General features: G+C 32.9%; 1 protein-coding gene across 4 annotated transcripts in view; it reads left to right on the forward strand.

The window, feature by feature from the left end:
• The window catches only part of GatA (glutamyl-tRNA(Gln) amidotransferase subunit A, mitochondrial), a 51,399-nt gene that overhangs the window by 8,023 nt on the left and 16,051 nt on the right, over positions 1–27,325 (forward strand). For 3 of the 4 annotated variants that reach the window (XM_076517706.1, XM_076517708.1, XM_076517710.1), the window contains 4 exons: positions 3,276–3,471; positions 9,459–9,671; positions 21,879–22,054; positions 22,350–22,462. In XM_076517706.1, the coding sequence (XP_076373821.1) occupies positions 3,276–3,471; positions 9,459–9,671; positions 21,879–22,054; positions 22,350–22,462 (698 nt within the window). The remainder of the gene's footprint in view (positions 1–3,275; positions 3,472–9,458; positions 9,672–21,878; positions 22,055–22,349; positions 22,463–27,325) is intronic. The other variant, XM_076517707.1, reaches the window with a different exon arrangement.

Genomic DNA, 27,325 nt, shown 5'->3' on the forward strand with positions numbered 1-27,325 from the left:
TGGATGAGCACGTGGTGGGTTGGCATTGCTGGTTGAACAGCATTTACCCACCCTGTCTTTCTCACTTGATACACCCTTGGAGGCTGTAGCCATTTGTTTCCTTTGGTCATACTATCACTCTTTGTTCTTTCTGCCTGACTCCTGAAGAGATCTATAATGAGTCAGACCTTAATACCCTGATTGAGCAGTTGCTATCCCTCCTTTTTACTATTGGGGGATTTTAATGGATGTAATCCCTTCTGATGTGGTATTGATATTGATGGGAGGGGTCATTCCATAAAGAGCATGCTCTTGGACTACAACCTATCTCTCTTCAGTACTGGTTCTGATACTTATTTTAATGTACCTAGTCAGTCTTTTACTTCCATTGATCTTTTTATCTGCCCCCTTCACTTTTCTTGGAGGGTCCACAGTAATCCATGGGGCAGTGATCATTTTCCTATCATTTTGAGAGAGACTGGCCATGGTTGATGCTGTCTGACCTACATGCCTCAGTGGAAGTTGGACCAGGTTAACTGGCCTTCTTTCACTGCTCTCTCAGAACTTGATCTGGCCATCACATGTGAGCCATAGATAGACAACTGTGTGGCAGCAGTAACTAACTGTATTGACCAGGCAGCTGCTTAATGTATTCATACAAGCTCAACAAATTTACCACAGTATCTTTGTCTTGGTTAAATCCTGCCTGTTGCATGACAAGAAAAGCTCAAAAATGGGCATGGGATAACTTTCGTAGGTATTCCACTTTTTTAAACTGCATTTCATTTCATTGGGCCCATGCACAATATTGGCAGGTCAGATGGCAAAGCGAGAAGGAATCTTGGATTAAGTACACCTATAACATCTCTTCTACCACCAGTTCCAAAGTCATATGGAACAAGATTCAAAAGGTTAGTGGCCAGTATACTTCTGCCCCCCTTTTGATCTTGTTCTTTGATGGCCAGGATGTTGATGATGCCCAGAGCATTGCCAGTAGTCTTGGTGAAAGCTTTTCTCATGAATCTAGCACTTCTACTTGATCCCCCTTAATGTTAGCCATCAAAACACGAGCAGAACGATTGCTTCTTTCTTGTTGAGCTAATCGTCTGTATGACTATAATCATTCCCTTACACTGGTGGAACTTAAACTTGCTCTTCATCGGTCTGGCAGTACATGAATCGAACCCTATGATATTCATTATGATATGCTGTGCCGTCTCCCTTCTGCCTTTCTTGCTATTCTTCTGGTTGTTTTTAACCAGATGTGGCAGAAGAATGTTTTTCCTGATGGTTGGTGCCATGCTGTTGTACTCCATTTTTCTAAGCCTGAGAAGGATCCCAAGATTCCTTTGAACTACCATCCAATTGTTTTGACAAGCTGTCTCTGTAAGCTCTGAGAGAGGATGGTTATTGTTCCTCTTGTTTGGTTCCCTCCAATCAAACAACCTCATCCACTCAGTGTGGATTCCCAGCAATAGCAACCCACCATGGACCACCTAATTTGACTTGAAACATTAATCAGGGAAGCCTCTCTCAAGTAATAACATCTTGTTTCTGTATATTTTGGCCTTGCGAAAGCATATGTTACAATGTGGAGGTATGGCATTTTGCGAGACCTCCACTCGTACAGGATGCATGGCCATTTACCCATTTTTATTAAACATTTTTTCATGAACTGGCAATTTCAAGTCTGTGTGGGTTTGACACTTTTATGTTGACAGTCTACTTAGAGTGAGCAACGTGATAACAAGCTTTTCTAGATCGAACCTTCTGTTGCTGTTTGGCTGTCTCACTTCCGTAAGGATTGGAAGGAAGTTGTTTTGGCTAAGCTACATACTGGTCACAATTTTTTAACTCATCTCTTTCTTTCATCTGGTACTGATGCACTAATGTGTGGTCTGTGTGACACTCAGGTCACAATAGCCCACATTTTACTGTCATGCTGTCATTATGATCAAGAGCAGCATCACCATTTTAAGTACATTTTTACCATTGTTGGACAATGGCGCTCATTGGCGATGGTGACACTGTACACCTCAGTTGTGTTTTTAAATGTTTAAAGGCCATTGGTCTTTTTAACTCTCTTTAAGATTTTAATTTGAAAATTGGACTGTTTTATATGAGCATGATTCCTTTTTACATATTTTAGTGATTTAACTTTTTTACCTTTTTACTTTGTTGTTTGATGCAGATAGCCCAGTTGCTTTGCACCAGTAAATGCTAAACAACCAACCAACCAAATGTATTTTGGGACATGCACAATTTCTATTTTATAATTATGGTTTGTTTTAGATAACCATGAAGTTCTTGTACTAGTGTATATTGTATGAGTAAAAATAAGTTTACTAATACACACAAATAAATGTATTTTTCTGTCATTGGATTAAATTGCTGTTATAAAAATTCTAGTTTACTGTACTCATTAACCATAAAAAATTATTTTCATATGTTATTTTTGGGGTTTAAGACAATACAACTTTCATTGTATCTCTGATTTTTCTTTTAATCCTATTTTTTATGATATTGATTATCCAGGAATATGTTTGGTAGAGTTCATGATTTATTTGTAACTCATATACTCGTATAACTAAATGTATCTGCTATGCAAAAAGCAACATTTTTTGCTATGTTTTCTTCATCCTTGCACTTTTTCTAATGTCTTGCTGTTGAACTTGAGATAGCATACATAGCCATTGCCAGACGAATAGCTCTCAGGCTGTTTGTCCAGCTGTTTGGACAAATAATCACTTCACACTTATTTTGAATAAAAAAATTAAATATAGATTTGTTAAATGTAAATTGAGTATATGAGTTTGATTAACCTGTTCTGTACATACTCATCATATAGTGCTTAAATCACATCACTATCAATGTTCATTCCAAATCTTAAAAAATAAACAGAAGTATTGAAATTCAGCTATGTGATTCTGTGTTCTTGCAGGGTTGTAACTCTTCCCCCCCCCCCAAGGTATATATCAGGAATTTTATATTGTTAACACAGTGTCTTTATAAATAAGTTTCATTTCTTTATGGTCTTGAAAGTTAGGTAAAAATTTTTAGATAGTTTTGAGAAAGCCATAGATTCTGGTGTAGCAGGTTGAATGAACAGTAAATTATGTTTTTAAAATAAAGCTTTTATGTTTTAAAGATTTGTTATTATATATGTAAACAAAAAAGTAAAAACTAAAAAAAAGAATATAACTTTTATGGACTAGGAAAAAGTATTTCCTTAATGAATGTCAAAAATTTAGTAGCACATTTTTACAGTAGGTGTCTAAATGTTTGTTTATTCAAAGGTTCCACCAAAGGTTTGTTAGATGGTATTCCTGTTGCTTTTAAGGACAACTTCAACACCAAAGGAACCAGAACCAGTTGTGGCTCCCATATGTTGGCCAATTATTATCCTACATATAATGCTACAGTAGTGCAGAAGCTGTTGAATGAAGGTGCCATAATGATGGGGAAAACTAACATGGATGAGTTTGCTATGGGGTATCTTGAGCATAAACTATTCAGAACTTCATACTAATTTGAAAACACAATAACAGAAGAATTCAGTTATTAATTTCAACTTCCAGTAATGACTTAGACCTGTTGTAATTATTACTTGCCTATTCCAGATATAAGAATGAATATAATTTCTTTTAAAATTGACATCTCTGTAGTATTACCTTGTGTACACATTTGGGAGAAGTAAACAAAAGTAATAAACTTTGAACTAGAAGACTAATACCTAATTATAAAACTTTGAAAGGTAGCTATGATAAGCAAACACATTTTTCTTTTATTCAGCAAGAGACAACACAAAAGCTGTTGTTGCTAAAATACTTATTTCACAAGTTATGTTTTTCAATAAAATTTATTATAGTTCATATATAAGATGTATCTGAAAACTTTAGTGTAAATTATATTATTACTGCATAGGGTTTTCTGTGAGCTCCTGTCACTAGCTATATTTTCCTGACATTGTGAAAAACCTATATTAAACATTAAGAAAAATGGAATAATTTATCAAAGTGATAAAATTGTTAATATCATGTTGACTGTGTTCCATCAATTGTCTTTTTATAAGCTTTCCAGTATGAAACACCCAAATAAACAAAAAGAGGTAGCTGTTGTTGTTAAACAATGCAATTACTTGCTGTTTGTAAATGATACCATAATTCCCACAGGGACTGAACCTTATACCTCTAAATACTGAATATGCAGTATAAATATTGATTTTATATGAGTGTGTACTGTTAGTATGACTGGGTCTTTTCTGTGTAAAATTCATGTTGATAAATTAGTTAAGTGTTATGGCTATCAGAAAAATTTCTAGAAAGTATGAACTTGATACTGAAGTTGTAATGCAGACAAACCTCAGTAAATTGAGGATTGTTAGTAATACAGTAATTGATTGTCTAAAGCTGTGTGATGCTCATTTTATATTACAACCTTAAAGTCTCCAATGCATGCCATTTGAGGCAGCATGTAAGAATATCAGCTTACATGCAATTTTCCATCATGATCATGCAATTAAAATTGAGAAACCCAGTACAGTTATAATAGTTTATACTGTATGTTTATAATCACCAATTCAATGTTTTTATATTTTGGATACGGTTGAACTTTGTCACTTATTTCTTTCATTCAACAATTTTCAGATTCACTAATCAGTAACTTATTTTTCATTAGTAGATGTGAATAATTTATTGGTTCAGCTTTATGCATGTTGTTTGATATTTTTGAGAAGGATATCAGTCGTCTCTCTGAGTGTAAAGTATTGTAGGAAATGCATATGATCTCAAAATTCCAATCTGGTGTTACGGTTTTTAGCCATTCTTTCCAGTATTGTGCATTCTTTGGCATTATGTCTGACAGACTTTTTATCTTTTTTATCTTTCAGCTGTCTGGTACCATAATTGTCATTGACTTAAAGAAAAGTAAACTTTTTCTGAATAGAATGTTTATTTATCAGATGCAACTCAACTTTTTTTTTATGTTGTGAATCTGTGAAAATTATGTTTATGCTTTAATAATAAAAACATTATTTGAAATATTGAAGACAACAGGATGTTTGTAATTTTATGGAAAACAATGAATATTAGAACCTTCTGCTTTGTGAAAAATACCTCAGATTTTACTGTTTACATCATCCTGCTTTATGATTCTGTTAATCCATGTGATCAAAACATTCATTCAAGAAAAACCTGTTGATATTTTGGTGTTGCTGACATCAAATTACTCCAGAACACTTGCAAAATTTTTACTAGCAATATCAGTTGCTTACATAACTTGTAGTATTTTATATTGCAAAATTTGTTTACAATATATGTACTAAAGACATATCACTACTTCCATTGTTTGCAGAGGCTACTTACAATGTTTTTTAATATCAAGATTTATTCAACAAATTTGACATCACATAGCTTTGGGTTACTATAATAAAATTTTATTTATATGAAACAATGACATGTCATAGAGCATCTAGAATTCACCTTGTACTCTGCTATTAAGTGTATTACAAAAGGTTAATTATATATATATAAAAAACGGATGGTATGGATAGAGAAAGCTCTATATAGATGACCGAATAACATTTCGACCTTCTTCGGTCATCATCATGTTCACAAAGAAAGAAAGAGGTTACTGACCAATAGCTGACTACATGTTTGAAGGTGGTTGTGTAATTGAGTGTAGGAATATAGAGGGTGTGCTTAGATGTTGGATTATATTTATTAATATAAATATAAAGGTGTTCCTTTGTATTGGTTTAATTTGAGCTTGAGTTGTTGTAAAAGTAAGTCTTCTTTAATTTTGCATTTGTTTATGTTTGTTTCTTTATTTAGTATTTGGGTGTTTTCTATAGTTATGTTGTGTTTATTTAATTTTCAGTGTTCTAAAATGTGTGAAGGTGACTTTTTGTGTTCTTTGAATCTAGTTTCCATTTTTCTACTTGTTTCTCCAATATAAAAGGTCGAAACATTGTTTGCTTCTCAACATAGTGCTTTCTCTACCTATACCAGCTGTTTTTTACATATATAATTTTCTCTACAAGTGGATTTTCTCATCATCATGGAAAAGGTTAATTATGTTTTGTGGAAATGGTCTATATATGCTAATGGTAATGGCATGCTACCACAAGTACGAGCTATGGTACCTTTAACAACATGTTAAGCTCTTTTGTAATTTATTGATGGTGAATTTACAATCATTTAGCAGTGGAGTGGCACCACACATGTACATATGCATGGAGATTATGTATTTCACAGCCTTTCAGTGAAGAATTTTTGTCTAGTAACAAAATTTAGACTCAAAAGACACAAACATTTCAAAGTAGAAAGCTTCCTCTATTGTCAGTGGAAGCAGAAAAAAAATATTTGTGTGGCATTTAGAACAACATAGGCTCCAACATCATGCTATGAGCCAATCTGAAGTAACTCTGCATATATAGTAAAAGCTGTGGTTACAGAAGAGAACCTTCACATAAAGAACTTCTGTAACGAAACTGGGAATTTCTTCTTGTACTGTTAACATCATCATAAACAAGGATTTTTGAAGTTGATGAAGGTCCTGAAAACAAATGTTCATAAGCTTCCAGATACACCTTATATCAACATATTTTCTTGAGAAAAATGGCCAGATAACTAGATTTGCAAAAAAAGAAAAATCTTGTTCAACCAAAAATCTGTCAAGTTCTATGATGCATCAAATTACTCTGATGCTAGAGTAATGTGAGACTTGGGAGAACAGTCACCTTTCCACAACTGTCTGCAGGCAGTGAAGGGTGATACACATGGGATATTGTGGGCTTGAGCACCCACATCTCACTCTCCTAATTTCTAATTTTCTTATGTAAGACTAGTGAATTAGAGGTTAAGACTGATGGATGTTGTATCCCCACTGCACTGTGGTTCCTACTTCTTCAGTCACCTCCAAAATCTGTGATACATTTTATAATCCCATACTGTAAGTTGTACCCTAGGATTCCTTTCTTTTTAATGATCAATATATTTAAAAAAAAAAAAAAAAAATTCATGTTAATGTGTTTTGGTTTATGGCTTGAATATTTTATGGTTCGAGCCAAACATGCTCGCCCTTTCAGCCGTGGGGGCGTTATAATGTTACGGTCAATCCCACTATTTGTTGGTAAAAGAGTAGCCCAAGAGTTGGCGGTGGGTGGTAATGACTAGCTGCCTTTCCTCTAGTCTTACACTGCTAAATTAGGGACGGCTAGCACAGATAGCCCTCGAGTAGCTTTACGCGAAATTCAAAAAACAAACAAACAATTTTTTGGTTATGATATAATTAATCAGAGGTTGGGATTTGCTGTTTTTAACATAGTCCTTCCTCATGATTTTGTTTATTTATTTAACTTCATTTAGATATAAATTATTTAATTGAACTAAAATTTATTCAATGTATGTGAATGGTTGCTGACTCTGTTGCACCTTCCATCGCATTGTTCAAACTTTATTAAGTTAAGATTAATAGCTTTAACTAGACATATTAAATATAAACTATAATTTACCCTAGCAAGCTGGTTATATTGCTGCAAAGGTAATAAAATGTAAGAGCAAAAGATGTCTCAGATACTTTTCATATACATATTATTACTGGTAATTTAGATATTATAAAAGACAAAATATTACGCAAAATAATCAAAAAAGGAGCTAAATACAGAATAGCAACAAAATGTAATAAAAATAATTTGATAAAATCCCTTGAAAAAATATTGATGAATAAATTTAAAACTTAATTGTATTACAACTTATCCACCTAGATGTTTTTTTAGAATGGAAATTACATGTACTTAAAAAATAAAAGTTATTCTAAATAAATTTTTAAAAATACCATAAAGATTTATCATTTTATTGGCTAAAAAATAATATTAAAGAACTGCAAGAAAAATATGTTATAGTTCCTATTGATGAAATTAACTGAAATATTGTATAATTTGCAAAAAGTTCTATGCATTAATTATGATAAAAGAAACTAATAATACACAAACTTTTAAACTTGTCAACCAAACCAAAGATACAGTAGTTAATAATTTTGTCAAAGCTTATCATAAACTTTCTTCTAAACATAATTCTTATGTAGATTTGTCATTTCTTTATGCTATTCCAAAATTACATAAATCTGCAATTAAATTCAGATTTATTTCCAATTCAATAAAAACAATTATCAAACAATTGGCTATATTATTAAATATATTACTTAATATTTTACTTGATAAAATAGAAAATGTAGGTATTAACAATAAAAGACTACATTATGGATAATAAAAATAACCAACTTATTTTAAAATGCCTAAGAAAGTGTGAGCAGGTAAATAGTATTCAAAGATTTGATTTTACAGCATTATATATCACAATACCATTAAAGGATTTAATCTTTGTTTTAAATTCTTTAATAGAAGAATATTGTTATCCATGTATAGAACTAGAAAAAAGAAAATATAGTTCCAAAAACATAAAAGATATATTAAGTTTCTGTATTTATAATAATTTTATATTTTTCAGTAAGCAAGTTTTTAAAAAGTGATAGGAGTTCCAATTGTAGCTAACTATTCAACTTGTGTAGCAAATTTATATTTATATTACTATGAAAATATATTTATTGAAAACTATACAAATCCAGTTATTTTTACTTTAACTTATAGATATATTGATGATTTAATCAGCATAAATAATTCTGAAATATATAATGTTATTAACACCATTTATCCAAAGGAATTAGAAATTGAAAATACTTCAATTTCTAATACAGATGCACATTATTTAAATTTAAAAGTTAAAGTAATTGATAAAAAGTATATCAATATAAATATTTTTGATAAAAAAAATTTTAATTTTCTGATTTATGGTTTACCCTCCTTACATAGTAATGTGCCATACACATCTATTATAAACGTTATAACTTCACAGTTATTCAGGTATTGTAAAATTTCTAATAAATTACAATATTTTATTAATAATGTTCATATAGTGATACAAAAATTAATAGCTAATGGATTTAATAAAATAGTTTAGATAAAATTATTAAATTATTCTGTAATAAATACAAAAATGTATTAAATAAATAAAATAAAAGAAAATCAGAGAAATTCTATTACAAATTACTAAAAATATTTAGTTAAAAATAAGGTAATACAAGAACTTGACATTACTTTATGCAGATGTATACCTCAAACCACATATAAAAGCGCGACAGTCACAATAAACTATCACTTTGCTAATGTTGTGTTAATTAGTGCCTTTACCATATTGGGGACAGGAATGCTAATTTTAAGAGGTAAGATTTATCTTACTTACCCCCAAATGGTAGTACCTTATTTTCACTTTTATTTTTTTTCTCTAAATTTTATGTTTATCTCATTCTAACTTGGGAGAGCAGTCACCTTCCCACAACTGTCTGCAGGCAGTTATTTAATTTAAGTGTTATGTTAATCTTAATGCTAATTCTGTTAATTGTAAATATTTAACATACTGTAGGTCAGGAACTGTTGATTCTATATATGGACCAACCAAGAACCCTTGGAGATCAGAATTGAAGTACAAACTTTGGCATCGTAGTAAACACGGTCATCAAGCATCATCACTAATGGAGAAAGAACAAATTACAACATTTACAGACAAAGATTGGTTTATTGCTGGGGGCAGTTCTGGAGGTAGTGCTGTTGCAGTGGCAGTCGGTTCATGTTTTGCGTATGTTTTCATTTTATAAAGTAATTTATTAAACAGCAGGTAATTAGTCCTTTGGCAGTGGGCTTGGTATAGTGTAGATGAGTTCATCTACACATTTTCACACATTAAGATTTTGATACAGTACGTGTATCTTCAAAAAATTTGGTAGACTTTAAGTAAAGGTTACAATTATCTTGTGTACAATAAATCAGTTTTTTAATTTAATATCTTTACTAAAGATTTGTTTCTGAAAATAAAGTCTGTTTCATTTACTAGTCTGAGTGCAAAGTGATTTCATGTTATGATTAAGAAAACTAATCTTTGTTCTAAAAATCATATTATTTGCATAATCTGTTAAAACCTACTAAATACATTTCAAATGTTTATATTCAGTAGAACTATATTTTATGTTATTTTCTGTACTTTAACTGTGTGGGGTTTGTCACTTAACCTACCTTGTAACCATCATAAAAAAAATTAGGAAATAAATATAAATTATGCTTTTTCCATGCTAGAATGAATAAATATTATAATAGAAAGTTACAAATGTTTAGTCTAAGTAGCTTAAGTCTCATAATGTTATATATATATGAACATATATATATATATTATTTTTTATTATATTGACCTTCCAATCATACCTACCTATCATTACATAGCTTTAATCTTCCCTGTCTTGGCTGTGTTTTAGTGGACTAATATTTTGTAATATACAGTCACATTTCAATTATTGTATATTTATATAGATTATTACTGTTTAGAAATAAACCATCAAACTTATTTTTCTTAAAATATAGAACAATAAATCAAGAATTAAAATGCATAGTTATCTGTTCTACCTACAACCTTTATACTTGGTTGTTGCTGGATATAGGTTGATAAGCCTTTTAAACCTTTGCATATAGAGGATATCAAACTTTTTTTTTTTTTTTAGGTTTTATATATACAGTTGAGTAATCAAAAATTATAAATAACTATACTGATACCATAGAGTTTCACTACAACTTTTTAAGGGTAGTAACTAAGATGTTTTAAGATTTTATAAAATATGAAACTACAAGCAGATTAAAGACACAACATACTTCCATGAGAACTTGGATTGAAAGAATGTGGAAGGTTTTTCAAAGATTAAAATAGTGAAGGAACCATTCTGGGGAGATTTTAAGTTGTTGATTGGTTATTCACATGTGATTTACTGTAGTAATGGCTTATAAGTGACCATTTAAAAAATGGAAGAAGTTGAATGGGGCCACTATGTTTGATTCAGTATATAAGCCATATCTTAGCAAAATACAAAGATATGGGCTCTTATTTTATATTCTAGCTTGTCAATATTAGTAATTTGAGTTCCTAATTTGTACAAAATTATAGAGAAAGTATTTTGGCATTACGAACATCTAATTTAAAATAGCACTGCATTCAACATACCATGTGATTCAGTAAAACCTGTATTTAAATGTGTTCTTTTAATATTTACTTTTAAGTTAAGAAATAAATCATATATATATATATATGATTAAAGTTTGAATTATAAGCTACAATTTCATTCCAAAATTATTGACATAAATTCATAAAATAGTGCTTCAGTAAAATTTTGAATGCAAGTAGTGAAATGTGATGACATGGTCTTTGGACCCTGATCCATTGCAAAAATGTTAATTACTTTTAATATTGTATACATGTTTAAATTCGGATACAGTATATATTATCTCTCTCACAGAAATAGCTATTACTGTTCAGTGCTGCTCTTTGTATCTAAAAATTATGCAGCCTCAAGCCCTGAATTTTCAACTATTTGGAATGAATGATTCCAATGCTTCTCACATTCAAACATCGTGCAACAAACCCCTACCTATAATAATGTGACACTCTCTTGACACATCAAGAGTTCTACCAAACTATCATTTCTTGCTTAGTAGTACTCATGTTTATAAGACATTTTATATTTTGGTCCTCTTTGTATCATTCAGATTCATGATTTTCCTAACTTAATTTTCGAAGTGGAAATTCTTCATTAATGTTTTTTTTATCTTTAGATTGAGGAAGAATTTTTTCAGTTAACATTATTTCCCAGTCTCATTTTCTTTTCCTCTCTCACTTGGATTTTTATACATCAAATACATTTTCTTGGTTTATATTTCAAATATGAATTTGTAAGTTGGTGTTTTCACTTCAAATATCATACCTCCTACTTAGCAGTATCTCACAATCTGTGTGTAGGGGAGACCCATCATTGGATTTATCTGCCATGAAATTGATTGTTGTATTGGTCAATCTCCTTCTCCTAAACTGTTATCACTTTATTCTGAAAAACCCAAACCTGTTTTTGGGCTGACAAGGATTTTGATACCCTTTTACCACCACCGTGTTTTCCTACACCTCATGCATAGAATCAGCTAGGCCTAATACAGCATTTTTAAATATGACTTCTCAGATATGTTATCTTTTATCCATATTTCTGATTTCCTAATATGTTGAGGGTACCAGCATGATCAATTTTCTATGGATCAGTTTGCATTAGCTTACCATCACATTGACAATTTCTAAACTTTCAGCATGTTGGTTTGTGACTGAGAGGTCTTACCATTTCAACATCCTGGAGTTTCTTGTTGTATGTCATGGTTTGGTTCATTCTCTCCATTTGGTCAGAAATCATCTGGTAATAATCCATTCTGACAGTTCTATGGAGGTTCCTTATCTCAATCATCAGGGAGGTACCTGTTCTGATCCCTGTGTTTTCATACTTTGTATCTACTTTTTCAAGGACACATGTTTTAGATTTGTATCACTGTGTGTCATGTTCTGAGTGCTCCAGTCTTGTTGAGGACTGGCTTTTATGTCCAGATAAAGTCTGTCCAATGGACAGGCTTCTCAATTCTCTTGTTTTTCAGTGGCTTTGCCTTCAGTGGGGTACACCTCACATCAATGCATGTGCCACATTCCTCAGGAATAAATTGCCTCTGTTTTGGTCTCCAGTCCTTAATCCTTTAGCTCTGTTTTTTATCCTTTCAGTCAGGATTGGACCAACAGATACCTGTACGTCAATTCTCCCATTTGACTTCTTCCCATCAGAAGTTTAGTCATCCATGCCACTCCATGTCAGGCCTTTCTGTATGCTCCTTACTTATCAGCTCATTTGTGGTTACTGTAGCTACTCTAGCTCCAAACTGCCCCTTTATTACCTCTTACTCTTATTCCATCTTTTCTTCATCAGTCTTGGTGACCAGTGTGTCATCCAGCTCTTTCTATCCTCCATCTTCAGACCTGGATTTTATCTGGTCCTTGGCAAGGATATCCAATTTGTCCCAACAGGTAGACTTTTTTTTTTCTAATTCCATTTGCTCTTCCTTCAGGAAACTGTCTCAACATAAATGGAACATTTTCCATCATTGGTTCCTGGGTCAATCAACCTACTGTTCCTCATGTTGCAGATTTACCAGTTTGGCTTTTGTATTGAAGGTCTTTTGTCTCCTTATTATAAGGTTATCAGGCAACCTTATTCCACACTTTTCCTGATACCTTAGGGTATTTACCTCTCATATTCTTTCCCTCATGATGCATTATTTCATATTCATTCTCCAACTCAGCAGGCTGTTATTCTGGATTGGGACGTTAATGTGTTTCTTCACTGCCACACTTTTCCTCCATTTGAATCACTTTCCACGTACTCCTTGTGTCACTTTTTCCTAAAGACATATTTCTTTCTCCTCTTAGTCTGTAGACATTGGAGGTCAGCTTTATTTGACATCAGTATTTCATGTACTCTTTATTGTTCTACATATATTTTTCTTTATTTTGATCATTCCTTCCTCCCCTCTTGCTAAAATCACGGGTTCAGTTCCCCTCATTGGACTCAGCAGATAGCCCGATTTAGTTTGCTATACAAAAACACACTCCTCCCCTCATTTTGCTGATTTTCCTTCCTTCCATTACTCACATTTAACCTCAGTCTGCTCCATTTAGACTTTTGTGTCCCATACATGCTCTTCATTGTTATGTTACCCATACAGCTTCCTTCCATCTATAGTGTTTGTCCCACCTCTTTATTTCTTGTCAAACATCTTCTGTTTGTGATATTTCTCCTTCCACTCTTACCAGTTTGATTCAGCTTTTAGTTCAGTTGGCTTATTTTTCTTTATCATTGTCCTTTTATAGTTTGTTCTCTATATCTTCTTATCAAGTATGACACCATGCTTTTTCATTGGCATCTCATCTTAGTTGTCTCTTGGAGAAAATTCTTCAGTTGGACATGTGGACTACTATTCATACATTCTTCTCTCACTATTTGCATATGATCATGATATCTACCTCTTTGGGTTGTCAAACCCTACATCCTACACAAATTCTACAATTCCTCAGACTTCAATGAGAGTTTGAGTAAGTTACCTTTAATTACTCTTTTTTTTTTTTTTTTCTTTTCAGGAGACTTTTTTCAATTTCAAATAATTTGTTATTAATTATTGTCTGGATCTTGCTCTGTGACAAGTGATTCCTAACCAGTTATTTTTTAATCAATCAGATCCACACTGTAAAACCATGTTGACTTGCATGTTGTAATTCAATGGCCATGCAACACACTCTGCAGAGATGGGATGTTCTAAAATATTGCTTGTAGGTTTATTCTTTTGATAGGTTTGCTTCGAAAATTTGCCTATTCCAGATAGAACTTACTCCTCGGTAAAGCAGAAGAGGATAGCTTCTCATCCCTGTCATGCCTTGTATTAAATAAATCAGTATAATCTGGTTTTCAAAATTGTATTTTGTGGTGACCCAGGTATTGTTGTTCCTCTGGACTCTCCAACATGCTTTCTCTTCCCCTTCTTCTAGTGGAATTTGAGAGTACTTAATAACTTTCAGTTCCAAGCTGTTTGGGTGGTGGACTATGGAGATATCCTCTTTAATGTGTTAATGAAATACAAATACTGTATATAAATGATTATAAAACCATTCAGTTCTGTTGTGTAGATGACATGATAGTATCCACTATGTAAAATGGGAATAAGCCATCAAATTGCAATTAATCCCTTTGATTGGGAGACCACTTATCCTACTTCCACATAGATGTCAATTCCCAATTGTTTGGTTTTGGATTTTGGGCTGAATTAATCTACATAAGTCTTACACATATATTACAGATGTTTCTATTGGCTTCCTCATTTATACTTTTGTTATTCCATCAGTGTTGTGGGTAATGGTGGAGGATTTTACAGATAACTAGAGGTCTTCCTCTTCTTCTGTCCCTCAATGCTCATTATTTTGAGGATGTTACTGCATTTGGAATTGTTCCTTTTAGTTTAAAATTTGACTGAGATTATTTACATTAAATAGACATCTTTTCAATGTTGGATGTCCAGATTAACCAAGTTCTTACATTATCATGTGACCCATTCATGGGTTGCAGGATATGAGATTCCTTCCATTATTATGAACGTGAGATGAAAACTTTGTGATTTTAATCCCTAGCCCCAACATGGATATTAGTTTCTAGTGGCCCTAGTTTTGAATTGCAATTGATGGTGGTAAGATCCCCTTTCGTACCCCTACATGGATGTTGGTACCCTGTAACCTACTATTGGATTGTAGTTGGCTTATCAACAGTATGATCCTCAACCTATCCCCATGTGGAGATTGGTTTCCAGTGGCATGGAAGTTGATCTGCCATGTATGGTCTATTGCACTCTAGCCACTTTACACCTAGGAGAACATCATTGTAATCTCACCCACTTTTAGGCTATTGGAATTGAGTTTCATAAATATTATATTATTTTTATCACTGTTCTCTCCCTTTATGATGTGCTCCTATGTTGTTATGCCTATATATTTAGTATCTTTCTGCAATGGGTGAAGAGTATACCTGTTTCACAAGTGGCACAGTCTTTCACATCAGCTCTTAGAATCTGACTATCTCACCTTAGAAGAGTGTTCTTCAGATGCTTTTCTCTTTCCATCACACCAGTCTCTCCACCTATTTATTGTAGGAATCTAGCTGTTTCTGTGAGAAGAGGTAATGTACTGTATCAGAGTTTATAATTTTCCTATTCTGAAAATATATTTCTGGTAGATACATACCTCCTCTCATACTTCCCATGGTTTCTCAACACAAAAAAACTGGTGCATCCATTTTCTGCCAAAACTTGAAGTAATAGTTTGTTAGAATAGAGGGAGTCAGGAATGTAGGTCACACTCTTATTGGTTAAGGGATGATACATAATGATTTGCACACGAGATGCACTGAAATTGGCTAATTCTAAGTGAGTGGGAGATTCAAGGGTTGTAGCATGCACAAAAAAATTATATATAGAGGCAGCACTGAATTAGAATATTTCTGTGAGTAGAAGTAAGTACTTATCAGAAATACATTTTCAGTTTTGGAAAATTATCTCTTGGTTGTTACCTTGAAGTAGTTATGATACTGTACATTGGACAAGTTTTCAGATGATCTCTAATTACTAATAACTAATTTTTATTGTTGAGATACTAAATTTTGAATAACAGTAAAAATATTGGAATGGACCTGAATGCATTGTTAATGAAGAATACATTTCTAATTAGTAAAACTTATTATGTATCTATATATTCTATCTGTCTTTGTACTTTTTGTGTATTGTTATAGTTTACTGGTATGCACTGTATTGATTACATTGAAACAAATGAAATAATAGACATTTTTATTTATTTTTGTATAATATTGACCTGTCACTTTGGTGTAATAAGTTTGGTCTGTGGTGTATATTTGCATACATTAATGTTATTGTGAAGTTTCAAGTATAAAATATAAATACTACGAACAAAACTAATATTTATATTTTTCACAGTTTACCATGTAACATTTGTATTTCACAAATAGAATACTGTGGTGCAAGTAAAGTGAGATACTAATTTCTGCAGAAGTAAGCCTTGCAGACAAGATGTTTCAGAAAGTTAACAAACCAAATAGTACTCACCCAATTGACATGGTGAGGGGACTTGGACATCCCTGAGAAAGTTCTGTATTTTCAACTTACCTTCTCCATGATCTGAACATTCATTCACGTGTTTGCTGTGTGTGGGATCCTGGTGGTTGAGAGGTCCAACAACAACACACCACTTTTGTCTTGAATTCCTATAGATGGGTGGTCTTGGGGTGGCCCCTCCAGGTTCTGTGAGCTTGGTCTGCTGGCGTGGAGTCAACCAAGTACCAGTATTGAGCATTCTCAGTGGATGTTGTGGACATTGTTTCTGATGTTGGTGTTTCAGTATAGTGCCCACAAAACCCCAGCATGGCTGCAAGAATACCTTATAATAACCCTCATGGCATACCTTGCACTTATTACAATTAAAAGCCATTTGCCATTTATTTGTTCAGTTCTCTAAATGATCTACTTCCTTTTGTAAACCCCTTGGTGTGGATTCCTGTATGTGGTGAGGGGACCTCCCAGGGAAGGTTCTGTTCTTTCAGTTTACCTCCTGTGGGATCTAAAGATCCATCCATGTATTTGCCATGTGAGGTGACCCGTGAAGGGGACGAGAGGATCCTGGAGGTTGAGGGGTCCAACCATAACACACCACTTTGGCCTTGAATTCCTGAAGACGGGCAGCCCTGGGCCAATTGGCTGGTTTACTTGGACTAGGGTCAACCAAGTACCAGTCTTGGATGTTCTCCACGGGTGTTGTGATGCTGGTGTGTGGGTATTGTGCTCACGAAAACTTGGCATTGCTGCAGTTTGACATTGTAGTGTGTCTTCTCTTAGGGCTCCATGGTGGGGGTGGTCAGTGGGCACAGAAATATTCCTTTTTCTTATTATGGATCCTCCAAATAAAAACTTAAATAAAATACTGAAAAAAAAGTTCATAGGTAAATGACCTTGTCTTGAAGATTATGAGCAGCAATCTTCAACATCTGTAACACCTGTTGTACCTCATTTTCTGATACTACATTTTTTTATAGACAGACCTTTAGGGCAAATGTGTCCCTTTTTCATTCAGAAGGGATTAGAGGGAATTGCTGGTTCTCCAAATTCAGTAAAGAAGCTTCGATCTTGTGACATATTGGTAGAAACATCCACATCTCAACACAGTGAACTCCTCTTGCATTCAAAGGCGATTGGGAATATACCTATTGAGGTTACATCTCGTGGTACTTCAAATTCATCATGAAGAGTTATTGTTGAGAGGGATTTGTAGAACATCCTTGAGTCAGAGATTCTCGCTGGTTTCTCCACCCAAGGAGTTTCTGCAGTGAGGCATATATCTATTCGCAAAGATGGAATTATGATGCTCACCAATATACTCATTCTAACCATTTACATCACCATGTTTTCCTGCCATCATCAAGGCAGGTTATCTTAATTGCAGAGTATGGCCATACATTACAAACCCTCTCTGATGTTTCCAGTGTTAGTGGTTCGGTCACTCAAAGACGTCATGTCGTGGTTCCTTGACAGGTGCTCATTGCAGTGACAAGGACCATGATGCATATGAGTGTGAAATGGACCTTCTTTGCATAAATTTCAATGGCTCTTACCTGTCCAACTTTTGTTCTTGCCCTAAATGATTGGAAGAAAAAGAGGTGCAGCGTTTAAAAATGATTGAAAACATTACTTACCCTGAGGCTCGAAAGTTGCTGTCCATCACTTCATTTCGGATGTATGCTGCTGCACTTTGTTCCACTACTACAGTGGGAGTGCAGATATATCTCTGTGCCTCCAAAAGAATCGTTCTTAAACCAAATGTAAAGTCTTTTGACCTCCATAGTTAAAAAAATTAATGAATCAACTTCAACACCCATCTCTGTCCCTAACATACATTCCTGCAAATCCCAAGATCCACTTCCTTTGGTTTCAGGTACAGACATTTCCTTGGGTAAATCTTCTTCTTCCACCCCAAGATGCAAAATGACCAATCGTTCATGTCCTCAGTCACTGGAATCCTCTTCCAACAGCAAAGACATGCCCAGTAGACCCAGGGTAGGATCCATGGAGGTTGATAGACTTCCTTCGAATAAAGACAGTAAAGAAAAATGATGTCGCTGTAAACAGAAGGGTTCTCCATCCAATTCGCTTACACATAAATAAAAATGGTCACCTTGATACAATGGAACTGCTGAGATGGCATCAAAACACAGATTGCTTCCTACCATGCTGTATGTCTTTCCTCACAGGAAACATTTCTGAAACCTCCCGATACTGTCACCTTTTGGCAGTTTTCTTTGTACAGAAATGGCAGGCTATGTGATGGATGAGTGCATAGAGAGGTGGCACTGTTAGTTGATTAGCATGTGCCCACCCTGTCTTTGCCACTCGACACACCCTTGAAGGCTGTACCCATCCGTGTTTCCTTGGGTCGTACCATCATTGTTTGTTCTCTCTTCCTTTCACTTGGGAGAGACCTGTGATCAATCAGGCCTTGATGCTCTCATTGAACAGTTGCCATTTCCCTTTTTAATCGTGGGGGACTTTAATGGATATCATCCCATCTGGGGAAGTGCTGATATTGATGGGAGGGGTCGCTCTGTAGAGCTAATGCTCTCTGATCACAATCTTTCTCTTTTTGATAGCAGTTCTTCTACTTATTTTCATGCACATAGTCAGTCCTTTACTGCTGGTGATTTCTCAGTTTGCTTCCCTTTACTATTCTTCTATTTTTCATGGAGGGTTGAAAATAATTCACGAGGCAGTGATAATTTTTTTATAATTTTGAGGATACCAACCGTGGTCATTGCCACCTGACCCACATTTCCTGTGGAAGCTGGATCAAACAAACAGGCCCTTTTTCTCTCCTCTCACAGAACTTGATCCTGTCATCATTTATAAGCCATCAATAGATGACTGTGTGACTGCAGTAACTGACTGTATTATACAAGCAGCTGCTCAATGTTTTCCTAAAACCTTAAAACGTTTTCCACAATATTCTCATCTTCCATCACTTGGACTCATCAAGGACTTTGGTTCTGCACTGGGGTTTTTCCACACTTCCCTATTTCAGAGCTTATATATAGAGCCTTATGAACCTTCTTTGCTCCTCCAACATTTGCAACTGTCTTTACTATATGATTCGAAACTTCCTTCCTTACCAAAGCATCCCAACTGGCATTGTTTTCTTTCCTCAGTGGGCCATACTTTTTTCAGAACAGATGATCTGCCATTGCTCCTTTTGGCTTTCGTATCCAGGCACAGTTGGATGAATTGGGTTTGTCCTTGGATAACATTGCTGTATCCACTGGTCAGCCCATCCCACCATGGCTTCTTACAGTCCCCAAATGTGATCTATCTTTAAGTCATCTGAGAAAAGCAGACACTCTCTCTTGGAAATACTCTCTGTTACTTTCTGAACATCTTTCAAATCATCCTTCCATTCTTATTTATACTGATGGTTCAAAATCAGATGACTGTGTTGGTTCTGCCATGGTTTGTTGTGGTTCGGTGGTTGTGTGCAGAATCCACCCTACAGCTTTGTGTTCACTGCTGAACTGTACACCGTTTCTCTTGCCCTGGATCACATAGAAGCTAAGCAGTACTCAAACTGAACTATTTATTATTCTGACTCGCTTAGTTCTCTACTGGCCATGGAATTGCTTCATGTCAGTTCACACCTTGTTGTCACCAATATTCAAAACAGACTGGCCCAGTTATCTTTAACATCTACTTTTGCCCAATTTTTCTGGATTCTGGGCCATTTTGGTATTTGTGGGAACTATCTCCCCAACACAGCAGCTAAATCTATCTGCTCTGTCACTTTCACCTCTGCACCTGTTCAATACATAGACTATGGTCCTGTATTCAAGGCTTGGCTCCGTGCCATTTGTCAGTCGAGTTGGAGTGAGCAACGTGAAAACAATCTTTTCTGGCACAGGTAGCCTAGCTGCTTTGTGCCATAAAACACCAAACCAACCAATCAACATTTTGTAAAGCAGCAGCATTCATTTCACAGTCAACAATACCCAACATTTTAATATCATCAGCACATTTGGCAATTTATTGGCCATTTCTTTTTCTATGTCACTGATGCTAACTTGAAGATAACCTAAGAAGGTCAAAACATTGTTCTGTACTTTATTTTAATTGAAGTTTTAATACCTATACCAGCCATCTTTAGAATACATCTTTCTTTTTTTTCCTTCCTTTCTGTCACTTTTCTATTTAATGAACTAACTTATCTCTCAGATCTATGTAGCTCATTCTAAGTATTAAGCATTTTATGTGACACCTCTCACATGTATTCTGCATATCTAAGTACATCAAGCCCACACTGATATCCTTATCTGTATGAACAGTAACCTCTTCAAAGAATATCAGGTTACTGAGCGAAGATTTTCCCAAGTGAAACCATGTTCACTATTCAACAAAGTTTTAAATTTAATTAAATGGCTTTTAAAGCATTTTTTTTAAACTTTCAAAAACTTTCATTGACTGATGTAAGGCTAATAGGCACATAATTACCAGGACAGGTTTTCATCATAACCTGTCTTAAAAATAGGAGTAACATTAGGAAAATTCCAATCCTTAGGATTTTGCCTAAGATCAAGAAACTTACAGAAAATAATAACAAGTAGTTCGCGTATCTGATCCACAACTTTTTTTCTCTCAGTTTTTCTTAATAAGCTCAGAATTAATGTGATTACCTAGTTTTATCATGTTTGGCTTTTCTTTTAGTATCTGTTTGTCATCAAGGCTATACATTTGTAAAAACCTTTCCTTACATGCTTCAGAAGTATGATCATTAAAAATTTTTAATGGTTTTTTTTTATAGTCTTTCTTTTGCTTGAATAAGTGTACTTTTTTTCAAGATCTCAAGTGTTAATCAAAGTATACAAGAGAAATCCAAATTCAGTTCATTGTAGATGGATATAGATTGTTTAGATTTTGTTTGCACCTTTCTCTGAGCTTCTGAATGTCCAGCTAATTAGAATTGCATACTATACCTCTTTTCAAACCAAAATATAAGTTTTGAACCTCCAGTCTTAAGTTTGCTGCTAGAACACACACAGAATGTTTAATGTGTCTTTAATTAAATTTTGAACATGACTTTAAAAGGGTGTGGCATTTGCACTTTGATTATAAAGTGTACAATGGTTAACTTTAAGCTTCAGAGATATAATTATTCACCAGTTAACAGTAATTTTAGTAAGAAAATATGCTATTTTTATTTATAGTTTGTTTTTTGTCTTTTGTAATTTTTAAAAATTTATGAAATAGTGTTGTAGAACTGTGTATTAACCTTCTAAAAGTATATTTTACTGTTACATTGTAGAGCATTAGGATCAGATACAGGAGGTTCAACAAGAAATCCTGCAGCTCAATGTGGCATCATTGGACTAAAACCTACTTATGGTCTTCTATCTCGATATGGCTTGATTCCATTGGTCAATTCTATGGATGTACCAGGAATTCTAACAAAAACTGTTGATGATGCTGGTCTTCTTTTAAGTTAGTTCAACTTTAATGTACAAAATATTCAACAGTAGATGTACATGCTATGTAAACCAACTATTTTATTAATAAAACCCAATTATTCTATATATTTAGATACAAAACTGTTTTAACTGATTATAACTATAATTGTTTAGTAACTGTTGTAATAAATTCCATAAGTGATAAAGAAAATATTGAAGAAATTGTATTTTTTCTGCAGTGGCAACTCAGATGAATTTTATATTGTAATAATACTATAATGTATATGGAATTGGTTGTTTTTTTTCTACCATGTAACTTTTCTTCTCAGATGTATTAGCTGGCCATGATCCAAAGGACTCTACAACTGTGTTAGATCCCTTTTGTCCTGTCAATATCTCAGAGGAACCAAACATTTCTGGTGTTCATGTTGCAGTGCCTGAGGTAAGATTAAAACTATCCTGTGAAACTTAAACAAGAAGCTCAAGTATTTGAGCAGAATTATCATCTTTCTAAAATACTTGACAAAGTAGCTTACTAAAATAAGGTTATAACTGTATCATTTTGGTTCATATTCTCTTGATTTTCAGCAACATACCTGGTTAATGTATTCACATTATTTGTTGCTCTGTGTAACATATCTCTTTTTTATTTTATTTTTTTTATTGTGTCTCTTTAAATATCCACATATTATTTTAGATTATTATATATATTTTAATATCTGTATTTATTGTCTACTTGTGAATCAGCAATAAGTATGCAGATTACAGTGCTAAATTTTGGGTTCTATTCCTTGTAAACAGAGTGTAGATAGTCCATTGTGTAGCTTTGTGCTAAAATACAAACAAAATTTATTTATATGAGGAATGTTGTTGCAAGAATGTTTTACAACAGAAAGTTGCAAAGACTATCTCCAGTTTGCACCATTACATAGAAGGGTGTATAATTGTGTTTTTTAATTTATTTCTTGTATTAAGTATGTTTTTCATTTGTTAGTGATACTTTTTCTAAAAAACAATTGTATTGCTTTTTTTCATAATTATCACAATCAAACTTCATGTGCTCTTATATCATATGTCAAACTTTTTCTGAAACTTTTGTTTTCTTATGATATTTAAAAGACTATTTGCAATGCAAAATTTATACTAATTATTTTGATTTTAAATATTTTAAAACCATTCTAATTAATATTTTTGTTTCATGTTTTATAGTTAGAATAAAACTATTTTTATCTTTAAATATATCTATTTCATTAAAATTTTACAATTGTGTGAGACTTTAAAATTATATTCATACCTTTATTACAACATAAAGTTCAAACATTTAGCTGATTTATATTTCTAAATTTTGGTATGTATAATATTTTCTCAAACTTTTGCAAACAAAGATTACTGTTTTAGGTTATAGAATCTTGAATTTTGTTTTTCAAGTTTCTGAATTCTATTTGCACTTTCTGGGAAATAATGCTCATTTGTATAATAGGTGCAATTTCTAAATAAGCTGTAAAATATGAATATAGTATGTAGTAAGTTTAAGGTTTGTAAGTTATAGGTTAATAAATTCCAGGTTGAAAGTATGTGGCATTAAAATTCATTTCCAATATCATACATTTGTGCTCCAAAGATGGCTGGTTTGGATATTAAAACTAGTTAAAATAACATACAGAATAAAGTTTCAACCTTCTTAGGTCATCTTCAGGTTAACAAAAAGAGCTTCAACCAATTTTTGTCAGGCCCGTGTTAGGGAAGAGAGTGTAAATGACACAAGATTGTAGGGGGCATTGCACTTAGATTATAAATTAATAAAGGTATAAAGGTGTAATTTTATATTGGTTCAATTTTGGTTTGAGTTCTTGCATAAGTAAGGCTTCTTTGGTTTTGCTTTTATTTGGCTGAAATTTGTTTGTATTTGAGAACATGTTATTAATTTTTTTCAAAGTACTAATTTATGTTCATTATTACTATAGCATTGCCTTTATCTGTTTTCAGAATTTTGATTATGTGTTCTTGTTTCAGATTGTTTATAGAATTAATATCTTTCTGTGTAAGGTTGTTCATTAGCTTTCTTTTCTGTGAAATTATGTTGATGATTTTATGTGATAATTCTTTGGAAAATTTGTTTAAGATACTGTTTTGAGGTGTTTTATGAAAATATATGTTTTTAGATCTACCTGGAAAGATAGGTTGCTCATTGTTGATGGAATTGTTGATGAAGTTGTCTTCTTTCTGGTTGTTGTTTTGTTGGTTTTTTAGTTTGTGTAAAATAGATCACTAGTCTTTTGGCTAAATTTTCCAGACAGGCTTTAATTTTAATAGATGGAATACTTCTTGGTGTTGATGTGAAGTTGAGTCCTTTGTTGAGCAGATGTATTTCTTCAGTGCTTAATTGTGAGTTGGTTGAGGTAGGTTGATGGTTCCATAGCATTGGCATCTTTTTTTTGTTGTTGTTGGCACCTTTGTTTTTTGTTGTGGCAGATTTTATTTTTCTTATCATTCTTACTGTTGATTAGATTGATGTTAGTCATATGAGTCCATAAATGTCTGGTTGAATGCAGCAGGCCAGTTGATTTTCGAGATTCACTTTTTGATTTTGCAAGCCATTCATTTATTTTCATTTTGAGTTTAAAATAGCTTTTAACATTTTTTCCTGTGAGTTATGAATAATGTTTGTACACTGATCAAAATTCTTGGATACTTTTATTTTCACAAAATTAGGTATCAGGTTTTCCTTTGAACAGTACTGGATGAAAGAAATGTCATTTCTTCTATTAACAATTTTTGATTTAAGTTTCTTAGTTTCATTAGGATCACAAGAGTGTATACAGTCAATAATGGCATAATGTAGATAAGTTCAAGCATAATGGAATTTAAACAGATAACATAGCACACAAAGAAACACTATAAACTTGCACATCAGGAATAATTGACATGGTGAAGTAATTTGTGATGACGAGAAATCCAGTTGAAGTAAAAATATATTTAAAAGACACATGGTAATGGTATCAAAACTTTTAATTACAGTTTAAATACTCATACCAGCCATTTTTAGAATAAATTTTTACTTCAGGTGGGTTTCTCGTCATCATAGAATACTATACATTACCTCCTCTCATATAAATGGCTATTATTGTTCGGTGCTAACTTCTGCATGCAAAAGTTTTTTACGTATCCAGCAAGCCTTTTATCTTCTCTCATGCAACAATCCTCTACCAATAAGAATAAACATGTTCTCTTGATGCAAGTAACTTCATCTATTTAATTCTACCAAACTATCACTTCTTGTTTGGCAGTACTTGTGTTTAGTTTGTGCTCTCTTCAAGTGTTTTAATATTTTTACCATGTCTTAATCTTAATTTCTCTCATCAAGCTTAATCTTTATTACACAATAGTGATATTTTTGTAATTTGTTCAGTTATTTCTAACTGGAATTATTTTTATAATTCTACCCAGTTACGGAACTTATTACTTCATTATAGAAACTTTTTATCGTTTTTACAACAGACGTGTTTGATTATTTATTTTGCATTATGATTTCTACATTACCACTTTGGAGTTTCTGTGTTCTGTTAGCACATTTATACAGGCTTCAGGTCATGGTACTCCATGGGAAGATTTTCTAGCTTAACTTTGTCTGGAGATTCATCATCCATTGAACTGACTTTAATTGGCCTCACGTCAAGTTTGGGGACCCATGTATTTGAAACACAGTCCACAAAATTTGGAAAGATATTATATTATCATGATGTTTTTGTACTTTAATTGTCAATATTATTATTTGTTGTTATTTGTGTTCCATAGCATAAGTTTGGTTTGATTGGTTGATAATCATAGTCAAGTTTAGGTTAGCCATTAGTCTTATTTGTAATTTTTTTGCTGTACTATTCACTTTGGCTTACTGTGGTCTTTGTTATTTTAAGATTACCTATAATTCACCTTACTCATATATCTGTCATTAATTCCATTGTATTGTTTTGTTCTTCCATACATCATATTTCATACATTGGTTATTGTTACTATAAACTTCCTTAATTTCATTTTTGTTATTATTCCTCTTTTATCCTTTTCCTATTCACTTTGTTAGTGTGGACTTCTTGAGCCAAAGTTCACAAAAATTTATCCCAATTTTGTACATACCAATTGCTCAGTTAAGTTTTTTTTTTTTTTTTAATGCTTAGTGATATTCTTTGTTATATACTGTTCAATCAGGCTTCATTGTTTATTTTCAGTTTATTTGTAGTTCTCTCAGCTAATTCATAATTAGATTATATATCTTGTTTGATTAGGCTTAATAATGTGTGTTATTTCCAGTTTATCTATGGTTCTATTTGTGGGTTCATCTGTATTTTGGTTATCTTTTCTTCAACACATAACATCCACATCTTTATTTCACTACACAATTTCTTAATGTTTCCACTGTGTCATCTATTTCAATTTTGTCTTTCTTTATAATTTATGCTTTTTACTATTAATTTCATTTAATTTATACTTCTTGCCCTTAATTTCAGTTGGGGCTCACCCTAACTTTATTTCTCTTTCACAAGTCCCTCTAACTTTTCAGTGTGGGATGCTAGCTACTTATGTGAGAGTACCATACTTATGTGACATACCATATCACGAGTTATAACTTTCCTATAATGAAAATGTATTTCTGATAGATACTTATATCTGCTCACACTTATCACCCTTCTTCCCCACTGAAAACTAGTGCTTCCAATTTCTGCCAGAACTCAAAAGGCTACTTCTGTAGAAATTAACAGAAGGAGTTACATCCATCAGAAGAGTATGTTGCACACTTATTGGTGGAGGGTTGTCTCTTAGTGATTTGCATTTGAACTGGTTGATTGTAAATTATATGGGAGCTCAAGGCTTGTGGCATGTGAAAAAAATTGTTTGGATGTAGAGAGCAACATTGAACAAGAATAACTATTTATGTCACATGGGATAAGTACCTATTGGAAATAAATTTTCAGTATAGGAAAATTATAATGTTCATTTTACAGTTTGTTTTTGTTTTTTGTTGGGTTTTTTTTGGCAAAATTATGAAAGAAAAATTGTCTTGCATCTAATACAGTGAGTAGATATAACTATAATTAGGTAGATAAAAATCTACAAAATACTATTAAACATTAGAAAGAATTATTTTTAAAATTCACTTTATATTTTTTATTAATATGGCTTCTTTTATTTTTTTCATCTGTTGAAGTTGTCTTTTCTTCTGAGGATTTTTATGTGAGAAGAATCAAAACAGTGATTTTTCTTTGACATATTCACAAATTTGAGATAAAGATTTTAAAAATTTCTACAAACA

This window comes from Tachypleus tridentatus, chromosome 8 (genome assembly GCF_004210375.1).
Source record: "Tachypleus tridentatus isolate NWPU-2018 chromosome 8, ASM421037v1, whole genome shotgun sequence".
Lineage (NCBI taxonomy): Eukaryota > Metazoa > Arthropoda > Merostomata > Xiphosura > Limulidae > Tachypleus > Tachypleus tridentatus.